The following is a 13,483-nucleotide window of genomic DNA, read 5'->3' as shown; positions in this document are numbered from 1 at the left end:
GCGCCCGCGCACGCGCAGCTGCGTCTCGCGCGCGGCAGGCGCCGGCAGCGGCAGCTCTTGCGCAAGCGCACAAAGACTCGGAGACGGATGCAGAGAAAGCTGCCTTTATTGAAGGTTTGCGCCGCTCCGAAGCTCAAGCGGAGGTGCCCGCGGCAGTCTGGAGCCTCACACAGAGGTGCCCTCGGCGGGCTGCGCCTCCTTCTTGCTGTCCTCCGGTTTCATGGCGGGGAAGAGCAGCACCTCCTGCAAACCAGAGAGCGTCAGCGGCCGCGCCGACCAGCAACACCACATCCCGCGCGCAGGTCTCGCGAGAGCTGCCCTAGCCGCGCGCTCACAGCGCTGCGCGCGGGCACCAAGGAGATTTTCCCAGGTGGGATTCTGCGTCCTAAAAAATCTCCCACAGCTGCATTGTCAGGCACTGGTTCCGTCGAAGAGACGGCCAGCCTTGCTGAATCCCATTTCCACTGCTTATCCTTACCTTGATGTTAGTGGAATCTGTAAGGAACATGGTCAAGCGATCAATTCCCATGCCCCAGCCAGCAGTAGGTGGAAGACCGTATTCCAGTGCGGTGCAGAAGTTTTCATCAATAAACATGGCTTCATCATCACCTGCAGCTTTTGCCTAAAGGAGGAAATCAATACTAAAACGTGAGTTATACAGAGCTAGACACTAGCACTCCCGCTAACCCCTACCAAAAAGGAGGAGTACTGCTATTTGTAGCAGCCCTGTAACTGATGAAACCAAAGCCCGATAGACCTATGTAAATGAGTAATAGACGAAGATACCTCAGCACACAGAGAATTCTGGAGGTCCTCTGTACTCCCAAAATAGCTCTAGATGGCTTTTTTCCCCCTCAAGTAGAAAGACTAAAAAACCCTACACTGAGATGGTAACTAATGCACCTGACCCTGACAGCCTCCAAGTGACAAAAGTCCTAACAATGAAAAGACAGATTAGCCAACCATCTCGAATTTTAAAAAAAGCCCCAAAAAGTGTCAAAACAATAGCAAACATTTTTGTTCACATGTTCAAGGAAGACTTTGCAAAGACTGTTACTGCAAATTTTTCTCCATGAAATCCTAAAATGCAAACTGTCATCCTTCATCTCAGTCTCCACCTTAACATTAAATTTTGAGGCTAATTTTCATTCAATAGCTATAATCATATGTCTGCAAAATCTGGCTATAATCATGAGAGAACTGCAGCAAGCATATATACAACAGACCAAAAATTAAAGAAATCGATAATATTATTAATTCTGACTGAACATTTTGAAATTTACTATGAAGTTAGTTAACATAAATTTATTTTCCTGGTTTTGACAATTGTTTAAACCTCTCAGGCACTGTGAAGCCATTAGAAAGAATATGAAGATCAGGAACTCTACTTCTGCAGACCACATCATTTGACCTCAGTCATGTGGCCAAGCATGCATTCATGGATGTGTATACCAAATTAGTAACAAAATTAGTTTCAGTCACTGCTTTTGGAGGCTTACATAGAGAAATCTAGTATTATAAATCTGCAAGCCTAATAGTTCCCACTGTGCAGCTCTATCCTGTTAGTCAACCTAAAATATTAGTACTCTCTTCAGGAAATTAAGGTATTTCTTACACAGCATTAAAACTTTTACTGGACATGAAAATTTGTTTAAGAACCTAGAAACATAATGTTGTATGACTACATAAATACTTAACCAGGGGAAAAAAAAACAAACCACCTTTCAACCTTGGAAAGTCACAAAAAACTTTTTGCCCATTTGTGTTTTCTCAGGTTAGTACTTTGAATGGAATAGAAGGGAAGATATTCCAAAACAAAGTTGCACTAAAATACCTGATCAACAGTGGTGTTTGACGTTGTTTACTTTAAAGAGCAAGGTTCCTATAAAAGGAATTGCATTTTAATTAGAGGCTTTCACTTGAGTGAGAAACACTCAAAGTGGTAACAACTCTTTTCAGCAGATTTGGGACAGACATAGGAAGTAGTCCTTGCTTGCATGCCTGTATTACATTCACTGTCAGCAAGACACCATACCTTGGCCTGATCCTCAAAAAGCTGACGCTGTCGGAAAGGATCGTTGAGTTCTGTGTACGCATTGCACACTTCCTTCTTCATTACAAAGAGCTCAAAGCGTTCTGTTAGGCCCGGAAGAGAGCGATGCCTATGTGAAGTAGACAAAAAAGACATACCTTAAAATAATCATACTTATAGAAGCAAACAGCACATACATTACTTAGGGGCATTGCTCACACTTAGCACTAACAGCTGTCAAAATTTCAAAGTACTAAGCATCGACACCTCTTCCCTGGATGATAGGTTTCACAGCTCAGGAACGTATGTCTATCTTGGTTTGTGCTAGAATTCCCAAACTAGTACACAACATCAAAATCTCTGTTTTCACGTATGTAACTTTTTTTTTTAATGAAGTAGAAGATTTGAGTTACACACTGACCGTGTGTCATACTCTTACCATTTGGCAAGCGGACTCATGACCTGTGGGTGATCACAGATGAATGTAGGGTTGACACAAGTGACTTCCAGGAATTCACCAACTAACTGGGAAAACAAAAGCAAAACAATGTAGGGTTGACACAAGTAATTTCCAGAAATTCACCAACTAACTGGGGAAAACAAAAACGAAACAATGTAGGGTGGATACAAGTGACTTCCAGGAATTCACTAACTAACTGGGAAAACAAAAGTGAAATGATTATGCAGTGTACAATTATGCACTTTCCTAGCACTGCCTTCACCAAGCACCCTAATTTCCTCGCTTTTGCTACTGAAGAAGGTACCAAAAATCTGAAGAGTTTCCAAAGTATTTCTGGTTATGGTAATGTCTTCATCAACAGACAGTATGTCCTAGTAAGGAGAAATGATGCAGCAAAAGCTGTATAATAATTCAATTTGCACATTACACTACGGGCCAATAGGAAAAGCATCAAAAGAACAGCTACCAGACCATATTTGGGTACAAAGGAATATACAGCTGAAAGAACTACATGGTACTCCTATCCTTTTGGTCAGCTACATACAGATGCACACGTCACAGACAAAACTGACCTAAGATAAAGCAAATCTGTTTTAACCAAAGGAGACCAGTTATCCAACTAAAATGCCCTAGTGCTCAAGTTAAGCAGACATAAGTAAACTACATTTTGGTGTAGACGACATGAAAGAAGATTTTGATACAGCAAGTTTTCTCACAAAATATACAAAATACAACTAAAGCTGAAGCGCATTGCAGCATGTTTTTCCTGGTGCAGCTAAACCTTTTCTTCTAAGAGACTTCTGTTGATCAAGAGAGATCCTCAAAGACATTAATCTTATAAAAATAGCACCTTTACTTACTTTGTCAAGAAGCCTGGCTGTTGTCCTGGGAGGTGGACATTCAACGTTTCTCTCCACACAAAGGTTATCAAAGAACCTGCGAGTTTCTGAAATTGCAGACAAAAATCAGAACAGCCATCCCAACAACCATTTTTTGTTCTTACTAGATCCTTCAACATTTCTTAGAATGGACTTGTAAGATCTCAACAGTTGACATCATGGAAAACATGAGCTTAAATGTCCATCTACAAAAACAGTGTTTGCCTTTAACTGTTTACAGTAAAATAGCAATAGAAATAGAAATTTGACAACAGTTAAGCACACACCACATAACTGCTGGACATTATTATTTGGGGGCTGTGCGGGGAGAAAAAAGGGAACTGGGGGAGAAAAAACAATCACTATAAATTATATGAACTTGTTTTCTTATGTCTCTCAATTCCAAGAATAAAATAGCACATAATCACATTTTGAAGAAAGCCCCAAAGAATAATACACGCAAGCTACAACTGCAGGTGTGGAAACTCAACTGCACAAGAGAGAAGAAACAAGAAGCAAAAACCTGGATCTCTTCAACAGATCATGAACTCCCTACACCAAGCCTCCTGAGTATGTCCTTTCACATACACTCAACAAAGAAAGAGGCAAAAGAGTCAGATCCTGCCGAAGATGGCAAGGAATGAAGGCTTCTTTTTGGACTCAGGTAAACCAATAAAACCAGAGGAAAAGGAATCCCATGTGTTAGTACTACTTCAAAAAAAGCAGCTGGCAAACTGCAGCCTGAGAACTTGCAACCTTTTGGCCACTTTCCATTAAAGAAGAATTGAAGGACATTCATACTTATAATCTAACCTTCAGTTTCAAAACACTCAGTGGATGGAAACTTCACTCCTAGGACCTTTTCCAGATCATACACCATGCTAATTCGCCGGAAGGGAGGAGTAAAATCTATCTCATAAGCCTGTCCATCTTGACCATCTGGATGGTAAGTGATCTTGTAACTCCCAGTAATATGTTTCACCATCCCTACAAAAGGAACATGGTGTTTAGAAGAAGAGTATGCTACGTAATAGCCAATTCTTCCAGAGATTTACTCATTTTTTAATAATACTGCATACTTCACCTGAAAGCAACTTCTCCGTAATTTCCATTAAGTCATGGTAGTCTGCATAAGCCATATAAAATTCACAGGTTGTGAACTCAGGGTTGTGAGTCAAATCTATTCCTTCATTCCGGAACTGACGCCCAATTTCATATACTCTGTCCAGACCACCAACCACCAACATCTAAACAAAATTAAATTCTAGTAAATACACTTCCTCAGAAGAATGTAAGAGAGCTCACACACATGCAACTGCAACACAATCATACAAATCTCATTCATGACACAAGTGCACCTTTCTTCAAAAATAATCCTCATTTTAGCTACATTTGCTTTTCTTAATACAGTTTGAAGAATATAGGCTTAGCCATGCGAGACTTGCATTTTACCTTATGGTAAAGTTCTGGAGCAATTCTCATATATAAATTCATATCCAGTTCATTGTGGTATGTGATAAATGGTTTTGCCACAGCTCCGCCTGGAATTACATTCATCATAGGAGTTTCAACCTGTAACAGCAAAAAAAATTTCCCTGTTTTCGTGAAATCCACTTCCAAACCAGAAATGCATGGATCAAACAAACAAACCAACCAAAACACCTAGTTCTGATGAAAAATCTGTATTTCACTTATTGTTCAGCACGGCAGTATATGAAAACAATTCTGCACTAAAGTGCACTGAACAAAACTGCACTTTTTCCATGAAGTCAATAATAACAAATGACTTAATTCTTCTGTTGCTCTGAAGAGTCATTCATATTTACTACAAATGCGAACCTTCTGGGTTCATGTTACCAAAACCAGGAACAGTGCTGTGGCATTATCACAAAATCCTCTCTCTACACTGCAGGAAATTAAATTCCACAAGGCCAAGTGCATTTTCCTGCACCTAGGTCAACAAAATCCAATTTTGCCTACAGCACATAGAACTGGCTTTTATCTCCAGAGGCAAAACAGCATTTCAAAGATGTTGTTTTCACCGTAATTTACTGAAATATGGAAAGGATAGCAGTAGTTTGGAGCATTACCTTGATAAAAGGTTCCCAAGCCATAAACTCAGCAACTGATGAATAATCTTAACTTTACAAAGAGAGGAAACGAACTGCTCTCAATACGTTAAGCTGATAAAACACATCATGCCAAGGCAATTATTGTCAGTTCTGTAAGAACTTTGTACAGGAGCCTGAATACGAAACATCCTTGAAGCTAACAAGTTGTAAACACATTCAGTATGCAGTGAGAAGCAAACGCTCATGCCTTACCTCAAGAAAGCCCAACTCGTCTAGGAAGCTACGAAGGTAAGTTATGATCTTTGCACGGGTTATAAATTTCTGCCTCACGTAATCATTAAGAATTAAATCCAAGTATCTCTGACGATATCTGGTTTCCTGTAAAGAACATGTATCTTTAGAACAAGCTAGATAAAATGTCATGTCAAAGGAAAAAATACAAAAACAAAACTGTTATTCCTTTGTTGACTGATGTTGACTGAAACAAACACTATCTATTCAGACCTATCTGTGGCATTCTTGTCCATGATAGGGGTGTTGGAACTAAATTACCTTGAAGGTCCCTTCCAACCCAAACCTTTCTATAATCTGTCAAACTGCCTCCAAGACTGACAGGTATGACAAATACCTTATCTTTGAGGCCAAAATGAAGATGAGGCAACATGTGCAGGCATGGAGACAAGAGAGTGATTTCGTAAGGAATAATACTCAGTTCCCCTTTCTTTGTTTTCCCAGGATTCCCCTCTACACCAATAATGTCTCCACGACGGAGCTTGCTGTTAACACGGAAATATTCTTCCTCGGATTTGTAGAGGCTGGAATTGAAAAACAAATGTAAGCACGTTTGTTTAAAATTCAAAATTCAATATTCCAAACTGTCCTCAAGTGTCTCACATGACAAAATCCATTTAAACATATATATATATATATATATATATATATATATATAAGCTATTTTAACAGGAAGTCAACCACAACATCTGAAGCCAAACATTACTTGGCTACCTAAGCCAAACCACAGATGAAACACAATATACAAATACAGGTATCTAGACCCCCAGAATGCAGTGCAGTTTAAAATGCTACTGGCAATACCTCTACTTACCTGGAATTTGCCATGACCTGCAACTTGACTCCTTCACCACGAAGATCATAGAAAATCAGTTTCCCTCCAGCAGCACGCTTTGCGTGGATTCGACCTAAATAACAAAGTATGCTAGACAACAGGAAAAGAATCCCTCGCAGAAAGGATACAGGGGCAAAAGCCACAGTACTATCACTTAGAATCATCAGCTCTGCACTATTTACTAACCATGAAAGAGAAGCAGTTAAGTCTCAAAATGAAAACTAGTGCAAAAAAGACCATAAAAACTTTGGGTCCTGGAACCCATGTTACAATCTGATCTTATAGTTGCAAGGGATGTTGCACAGGCCCACTCAGTCTGAGAAGTACATCCTGAATAGTTTAACACTGCTGCAAGGCTTCACAAATGAGTAAGAGATCAACAAAACTCAAAAAAGGCTAACCCATCAATAAAAACAGCTAAGACTTTGCATTTTTCTGTATCCCAGGTAAACTTTTACCTGCCACTCTCACTTTAATGTTTGTCAGGTGATCTCCTGGCTGCAGGTGACTGTACTTGTCTATAAAATCTGAGAGAGATAAGTCAACATGGAACTTGTGGGGATAGGGATCTTCATTGGAGCCCTTAAGCTGTTGGACTGCATGGCTACGGATCTTGTAGTATTGCTGTCACCAGAAATAAACAAAATAAAAGGATTTTATTAGAATCTGAAAATATTCAATATGTGAATTAAAATGCAGCTGCCCTAATGTAGCAATATACATCTCTCCCCTTTTAACAATTTAATTATCCACGAATAAAAAAAATCTAATGCAAGTCAGTAAGATTTATTCACGGAACATCTAATAAGCATGGGATCAGATGCTTACATTTGGATCCAAGCTCTCCTCATCAGTACCAACATTATCTTCAGAAGTCACAGAAGGCTTATTTGAATGCTTTTCACTTTGCTCTTTTTGCTTTGCTTCTTTTTCAGCTGTTTTTCTCTCAGCCTTTAGACGTCTCTTCAGCTCACTGCAAAAGAGAAGGAAACCGGATGCAACAAGTACTCGGATACTTCTACAGGGAAACAACTGGCAGGATTCTACCAAAATCTAACTATAAATAACCCGGTCACCTCTCCTACTTTTCCCAATAGTCAAAATAATTCTTAAACACTTTTAAATATTCTCTACGTTGAACTTCTTCAGTTCATCCCCTATGATACAGAGAGAAAATGAAAGCGAAATTAAACATAGTTTAGACAGACCTTGAGGGCGCGCGCCTACGTGCTCAAGGACTTGATGCACTCCATTCTATCCGTAAGAGTATCAGCCCTAGGCAGCGTAAGTGAAAAAAGGCAACCTCCCTCCCAAGTAACGAAGGGTTCCGTCCAGTCCATTCCCCCCCGACCGTCGGCCTCCCGCCGCGCTTCTGACCCCGCCTTGCACGACTCCATAGGGAAAGAAGCGGGCCCAGGCAGACGCAAAGCACCGACCTGCTTTGGTCATGAAGCGCCTGCTGCCATCGGAGCGCGGGCGCGGCCCTCCAGACCCAGCTGCGGAGCCGCGCGGCGCCGGGGCTCAGCATGGCGCTCCGACGGGCGCCTTGACGGAGACACGCACCGGGTCAGCTGGACACACTCCACCTTCACCTCCCCGGCCCAGCCCCACCTGACCACCCGCCCACCCTCACTTTTTGCTGAGGTGAGACTCAATCTCCGCCGCGTCGCACTCGCGCGCCGCCGCTGCCGCCATCTCCCCGCTGCCGCCACCGCCCTTGTGCGCCTGCGCACGCGGCGATGGCGGCGGGCGGAGCTGGGCCGGCGATGGCGGGCAGCCAGGCCGGGGCAGCGCGGTCTCGATCGCTGTTCCTGTGGGATGATGGGCGTCCTATGCGGTTCTACCTACGTCCCGGCCTGGCCAAGCTGCGCCTGGCGCCCCTAGTGCTGGCGGGCGGCGGACGGTTGTGCCGGGTGCAGGAGCCGGGGGCCGTGCTCCTGGCGCAGCCCGGCGAAGCGGCTCCCGACGGGGCCGTCTCAACCGAGTACGTGACCGAGTGCGTGGAGCGCAGCCAGCGGCTGCCGCTGGAGCCCTTTCTGCTGGGCGCCCGCGGCCGCCTGGCCTTCACAGAGGCGGAGGATGCGGCGCTGCTCCGGGCCGTGCGCGGCCAGGGCACGGTGCGGGTGAGCGGCTGTGCGCTGTGGATGGAGCTGGAGCGGAGCGGCCTGACGCGGCACAGCTGGCAGGCCATGCGTGATCGCTACCTGCGGCACCTGCGGCCGCGGCTCTGGGGTGAGCGGGGACCTCAGCGGCGGGGCAGGGCTGCGAGGGAGCGTGGTGGCGGCGACGCGCGCGGGTGCGGGCCCCGCTGAGGCCCGGCAGACGATGCCCGCGTGTTTCCGCAGAGCCCCCGCAGACGGATGATCCCACGCAGATCAGAGGCCTGTTCGCGGCAGCTAATCGGGAGTTCGAAAGCACGGAGGTGAGCGACCGAGGCCAGCCTGGGGAGCCGCAGCTTGGGGCAGGCCTTCCCCGCTATCACAGATGGCACAATAGAAACTCACGATTAACACATGAAATGAGTTTGCACCGCGATATCTTCTGCTGTAGCTAAACTGGAGCTTCCTGTGAGCTGTCACCTACGCGGTTTGCGATAAATGGCGCCTCACTGGTTCATTTTTTCTTGATTCCCTGTCCAAGGTAACACGAAGAAGTTTATATGATGGGGGTTGTCACGTTAAAAGCTGTACTGGTAAACGGAAGTCATTCTTTCACCTCAGGCAGAAAACGTTGCTGCCGTCGCATCAACGCTTTCGCCTTTTATGCTTAGTTTGTTCAAATTTGTCCTTATAGTTCATGCATTTTTGTGATCATGTGCAGTCTCATTAACACATATGGCTTTGCTCAGTCACTAACTTGTACTATGCCTAGTAATTTCTGATATCTATTATATATTTTAATATACTGTAGAGTAAGAGTAAAAGGTGGTTGGTGGCAGTGGTAAAAGATTTCTCAAAAAATACCGTGTCTAATTGCTGATTCCACTTCTCTTACTGTTAGTCAGAAAGTGACTCTTCAGATGTTGCAGAACTTTCTACACAAGATGGAGTGGGAAGGTCCCCAGGAGAAACAGCATCTGATCTGAAAACCGGGCCAGAGGACTCTGCTTTCCCTGATACTCAGTTACAAAGTCAAGAAAGACCAAAAAGCACCTGTTCTTCCAGTGTGGTGGGACAGGTAGTAAGAACTATGGAGCACTTCATGGAGAAGTTTGCTGTGGACCTGTTCACTGTTACACAGGCCTTTCTGAAAAACAGTGGCGATGTGGAGGCTACTTCACACTTCCTGCAGACAGGGCAGCGCTTGGATGGGTACCCTGTATGGAGCAGAGAGGATGATTTAGAATTGCAGAAGGATGATGAACATGTCAGAAATAAATTGATAGCCAAATTTGGAGTTGAAAATGTAGCAAAGCGGATAGTGTTTAGAGAGTGTTAACAAGAGGACGTTACTGACCCAGTACAGTTGCATGAGTCTAATAGTCATTTCAGAAACACGAGGGAAAATTTGATCAAAGTTCTGAAGTTTCAGAGATGCTTTAATTTTTTCATATTAAAAGGCCTATTTTGCATTTCTGCAGATCTAAGAGATGCAGCTGCTTTAATCCAAACAAAGTAACGCTTGTACCAGGCTGTATATTCTAGTTGGGAAAAGTACACCAGCTTTCAGGGCTATAAGTAATAGCTGAAGTAGGAAATGAAAGTTAAGAGAGAATGATCAGAGGTTATGTATCTGTCACCTCACTTGTGGTTGACAAAGAACACCATTGCTCGGATACAATCATAATCTGAAAAACTCAGTACTTTTAGCCTGGAATTGTGCTCTGGGCCCTTATTTTAATATTATTTGAAGTGAGTTCTCAAAATCTGGAATTCCTTCTTTTGGTGAAATAAAATAGCCTGGTAAAGACGAAGATTTTTTTTTTTTTTAAACCTCTCTAAAGAGTTAACATTTTGGGTTTTTAGCATATTGCACTGTGGCACTCAGTAAATGAAGGTGAATTGGGAAATGGCTGATGTTAAGCCAAATTAAAATTATACTGAAAATAAAACCTATATAATGAGACTACTGTTTTAGGAAGCCACTGCAACACCTACTGATTATTTGAGGAGTTAATCAACATAGCCAAATAAATGCTAAAACAGCACTATGCAGTGTTTCACTGGACTGGAAAAGTGAGAATTATTTGACATAGTCATGCTATTCAGACTTTGAACAGTTATTTGAGATTCATGTGGAAGCCAGACAAGCACTTAATGAGAGAGTGCAAGACAACATAGCAAATAAAGTAATATTTTTTTTTTTTATTAGAAATGTTACCAGCTTGGTTTGATATCCAAGATTGCTGATGACCAGGTTCATGAACAGCTGTCACCTCTCACAGCTGAAAATTCCCCTTCTAGCTTGGACTGTGTACACATCTCAGCAGCACCATAGTGTTGCAATGGTCTTGTTTAGCAAAACTGCTCTAAAATTCAGAGTGAGAGGTAGAACACATTAAATAGCTGCAATATGAAATTGTCAGATTTACTCTACCTTTTATAATTCTAAGTAACATTTATTTTAAGAGTGAGGTTGTCTTACTGGGGCAGTTAGTCTGAGGTGGAGTGCCAACTTCTGAGTCCACACACCGTGTTTCTGCCTTTGTAGAGCCATGTGGACGCATTGTCTAACGCTGGGAATCTTTCCATGTGTGCTTGGTGCACTCCGTAGGTGTAGGAAAGACCACAGTTTACTCAAGGTTGCCCTCTTTCATCTGTTACAAACTCCTGAAAGGCACTGCTTATCCACAGATTGACTTGCACGTAGGTCTAGGTGTCCTTTACCAGGGTAAAACCTGGAGGACCCAGAGATGACACCTTATCATATGGTTCTACTTCTGGTTCTATCTTTTCCCATGATAAAAATCCTCGTTTTCTGTGCTTTGTCTTACCTACAACACAGTTATCTTCCTTTCAACATGCTGGAGACAGTTTGGGTTTCCATATTCGTATCAGGTTTCTGTACTATCACAAAAGGTCAGGAAGGTTCTTTTTGTAGCTCAAAGAAGTTTCTTTCTAGTATTGCCTGGAGCAGTCATATTTGTATACCTGGAAAAGTGAGCAAAGTGGCAATGCACATACAAGAACTTTGAGTTAAAGACAATTCTACAGCCAGAGGTTCTGGGTCTGCAAACTATCGTCTGGAAATTGGGTATTTCCTATTTGCTTCCTTTTAGAGTTAGCCAGCATTCATCAAAATCAATTAATTTCTGTGCTCTCACGACTAGAGTTACTAAGGAAAACTGGTATGCACCAGTTTGAAGAGCAACAGGAATACCAGACTCAGCTTTTAAATTTCCTTTTGACTGGAGACTTCTCCATCTTACATTTCATTGATATAGAGTTGTCTCTTCTAAATTTGTTCAATGTAAACTTAATGTTTGTTTCTAAACAGACTTCTGTGATCTTTATTGCATATGCCAAAGGACATAGTCATAGTTCTACATGTCATCATCAACATCTTGACATTTTGGAGGGGGTTTTGTTGAGTTTTCTTTTTCCTCCTCCAAAAAGTATTTTAAGTTATCTTTGCTAATCACATTAAGATAGCTTTAAATTTTCATGTGACCAGACTGGCAGCAGACTTTGCTGTTTCCAATTTTTACAAATTGTTGTATTGAGAAAACATACCTAAAGGACTGTAATAAAGATATACTGAAATCAACAATCCTGCATTTTCTCTGATTAAGCTTAGGAGGCAGAAATGAAAGTAATTTTCCAAACAGTACATTAGGGAAATGCATCGTATGTTACTTTTTTCATACATCATTTTTTTACTGACTGGAAACACTGAAAGTTTTTATTCAGGTAAACACTTGATACACAGAATTGATTGCATCCACTGAAAACAAGGATTCATAGTAAAACTTAAGCCACTCAAGCTGACATTGGTTAATGAGATAACTAGCAGTGTTCTGAAAAGAATCTATTTTTGCTCGGAATCCAGCTTCTTGGCACTTATAGGAGGAAGCTCTTTACTATAGTTTCATTAAGAATGGGCTTTTAGCTTCCTTTAACTGAATATATTAAGGTCTATTTTAAAGGGACTGTAAAGGGTAACGGTTGCACTGGCACAGTGCAACTCCCACTTCCCTTTGTCAGCTTGCCTGCCCTAAATTTGCATAAACACAGTGTAAAGGAAGATACCTTGCTTTCAGTGAACTTAGTACCATGATGCCAGTGTTGCCTGCTCAGCATGGATTTTGTCTTTCAACAAGATCCCTAGAAATAAGACTATGATTTCCATAATACAATATCCTGCCCTTTTCAGAGCCTAGGGGTTTAGCTCTAGGAATACAGATACTCATATTGCTAAGGTAGCATTGGTAGTGTTCTGTAGACACCTGTTAAAGGGACTCTGCAGCTTACACGTGAAAGAAGTTGTTCAGAAATAGGTATCTGTAGGCATTTCACTCCTCCCCAAATCTGGTAGCAAGTTTTTCTCAGTGTCTTCTGGAACACTTAAAACCAGGTGAAAACAATTCTGTTGTTCAGGTTTGAACTCTGTATTCCCATTGGAGGTGGGAGAATGGCATCTCCAATGGAGACAGTGGAGAATGGCATAGTCCATTAAATATATTTTTTTTTGTGCTCCAAGACAAGAAATACTCTCACGAAATATTTCAATAGGATAACTTCCTGATCTGTTGTTTTCTTCAATCCACTCCCATTAACCTATCTTCTCAGTTTCAGTATATATGCCAATGAAATTTGTGTCTTTACCTTGTCTTTAGGATTTCAACCTTAGCGTGAATTCTTCTGCCACCCATGTGGACTGTGGGAATTCCCAGGAAAACAACTGTTCTTGGGTTTGAAAGCAGGAAGACAGAATTATTTCAGCTACAAAATAAATGGGTTCACACAATCCCAGAAA

General features: G+C 42.3%; 2 protein-coding genes across 5 annotated transcripts; one reads left to right on the top strand and one right to left on the bottom strand.

The window, feature by feature from the left end:
* Positions 1 to 88: 88 nt before the first annotated feature.
* Positions 89 to 8,606, bottom strand: KARS1 (lysyl-tRNA synthetase 1). 3 transcript variants are annotated; one of them, XR_015806378.1, is made up of 14 exons: positions 8,005 to 8,208; positions 7,397 to 7,541; positions 7,027 to 7,192; positions 6,548 to 6,641; positions 6,071 to 6,257; positions 5,695 to 5,820; positions 4,823 to 4,942; positions 4,455 to 4,617; positions 4,184 to 4,357; positions 3,353 to 3,438; positions 2,472 to 2,622; positions 2,036 to 2,162; positions 479 to 622; positions 89 to 243 (listed from the first exon to the last, which is right to left on the bottom strand). XR_015806378.1 is itself a non-coding variant. In XM_014889568.2 (14 exons), the coding sequence occupies exons 1-14, from the start codon at positions 8,261 to 8,263 to the stop codon at positions 166 to 168; spliced, it is 1,758 nt and encodes a 585-aa protein (XP_014745054.1). In that variant the 5' UTR covers positions 8,264 to 8,606; the 3' UTR covers positions 89 to 165. The 3 variants fall into 3 exon arrangements, 2 of the variants coding, with proteins under 2 accessions (XP_014745054.1, XP_014745052.1); XM_014889568.2 differs by having other exon boundaries at positions 2,472 to 2,557; positions 8,202 to 8,606; XM_014889566.2 differs by having other exon boundaries at positions 2,472 to 2,557; positions 8,005 to 8,325.
* Positions 8,301 to 10,481, top strand: TERF2IP (TERF2 interacting protein). Of its 2 annotated transcripts, none has more exons than XM_014889520.2 (3): positions 8,301 to 8,800; positions 8,914 to 8,990; positions 9,569 to 10,481. In XM_014889520.2, the coding sequence occupies exons 1-3, from the start codon at positions 8,308 to 8,310 to the stop codon at positions 10,004 to 10,006; spliced, it is 1,008 nt and encodes a 335-aa protein (XP_014745006.1). In that variant the 5' UTR covers positions 8,301 to 8,307; the 3' UTR covers positions 10,007 to 10,481. The 2 variants fall into 2 exon arrangements, with proteins under 2 accessions (XP_014745006.1, XP_088028335.1); XM_088172209.1 differs by having other exon boundaries at positions 8,308 to 8,800; positions 9,573 to 10,481.
* Positions 10,482 to 13,483: the final 3,002 nt, after the last annotated feature.

Source organism: Sturnus vulgaris, chromosome 12 (genome assembly GCF_052056855.1).
Source record: "Sturnus vulgaris isolate bStuVul1 chromosome 12, bStuVul1.hap1, whole genome shotgun sequence".
NCBI classification, from domain to species: Eukaryota; Metazoa; Chordata; class Aves; order Passeriformes; family Sturnidae; genus Sturnus; species Sturnus vulgaris.
The sequence above is the reverse complement of the archived record's forward strand: the minus strand, read 5'-3'. Positions and strand labels throughout refer to the sequence as shown.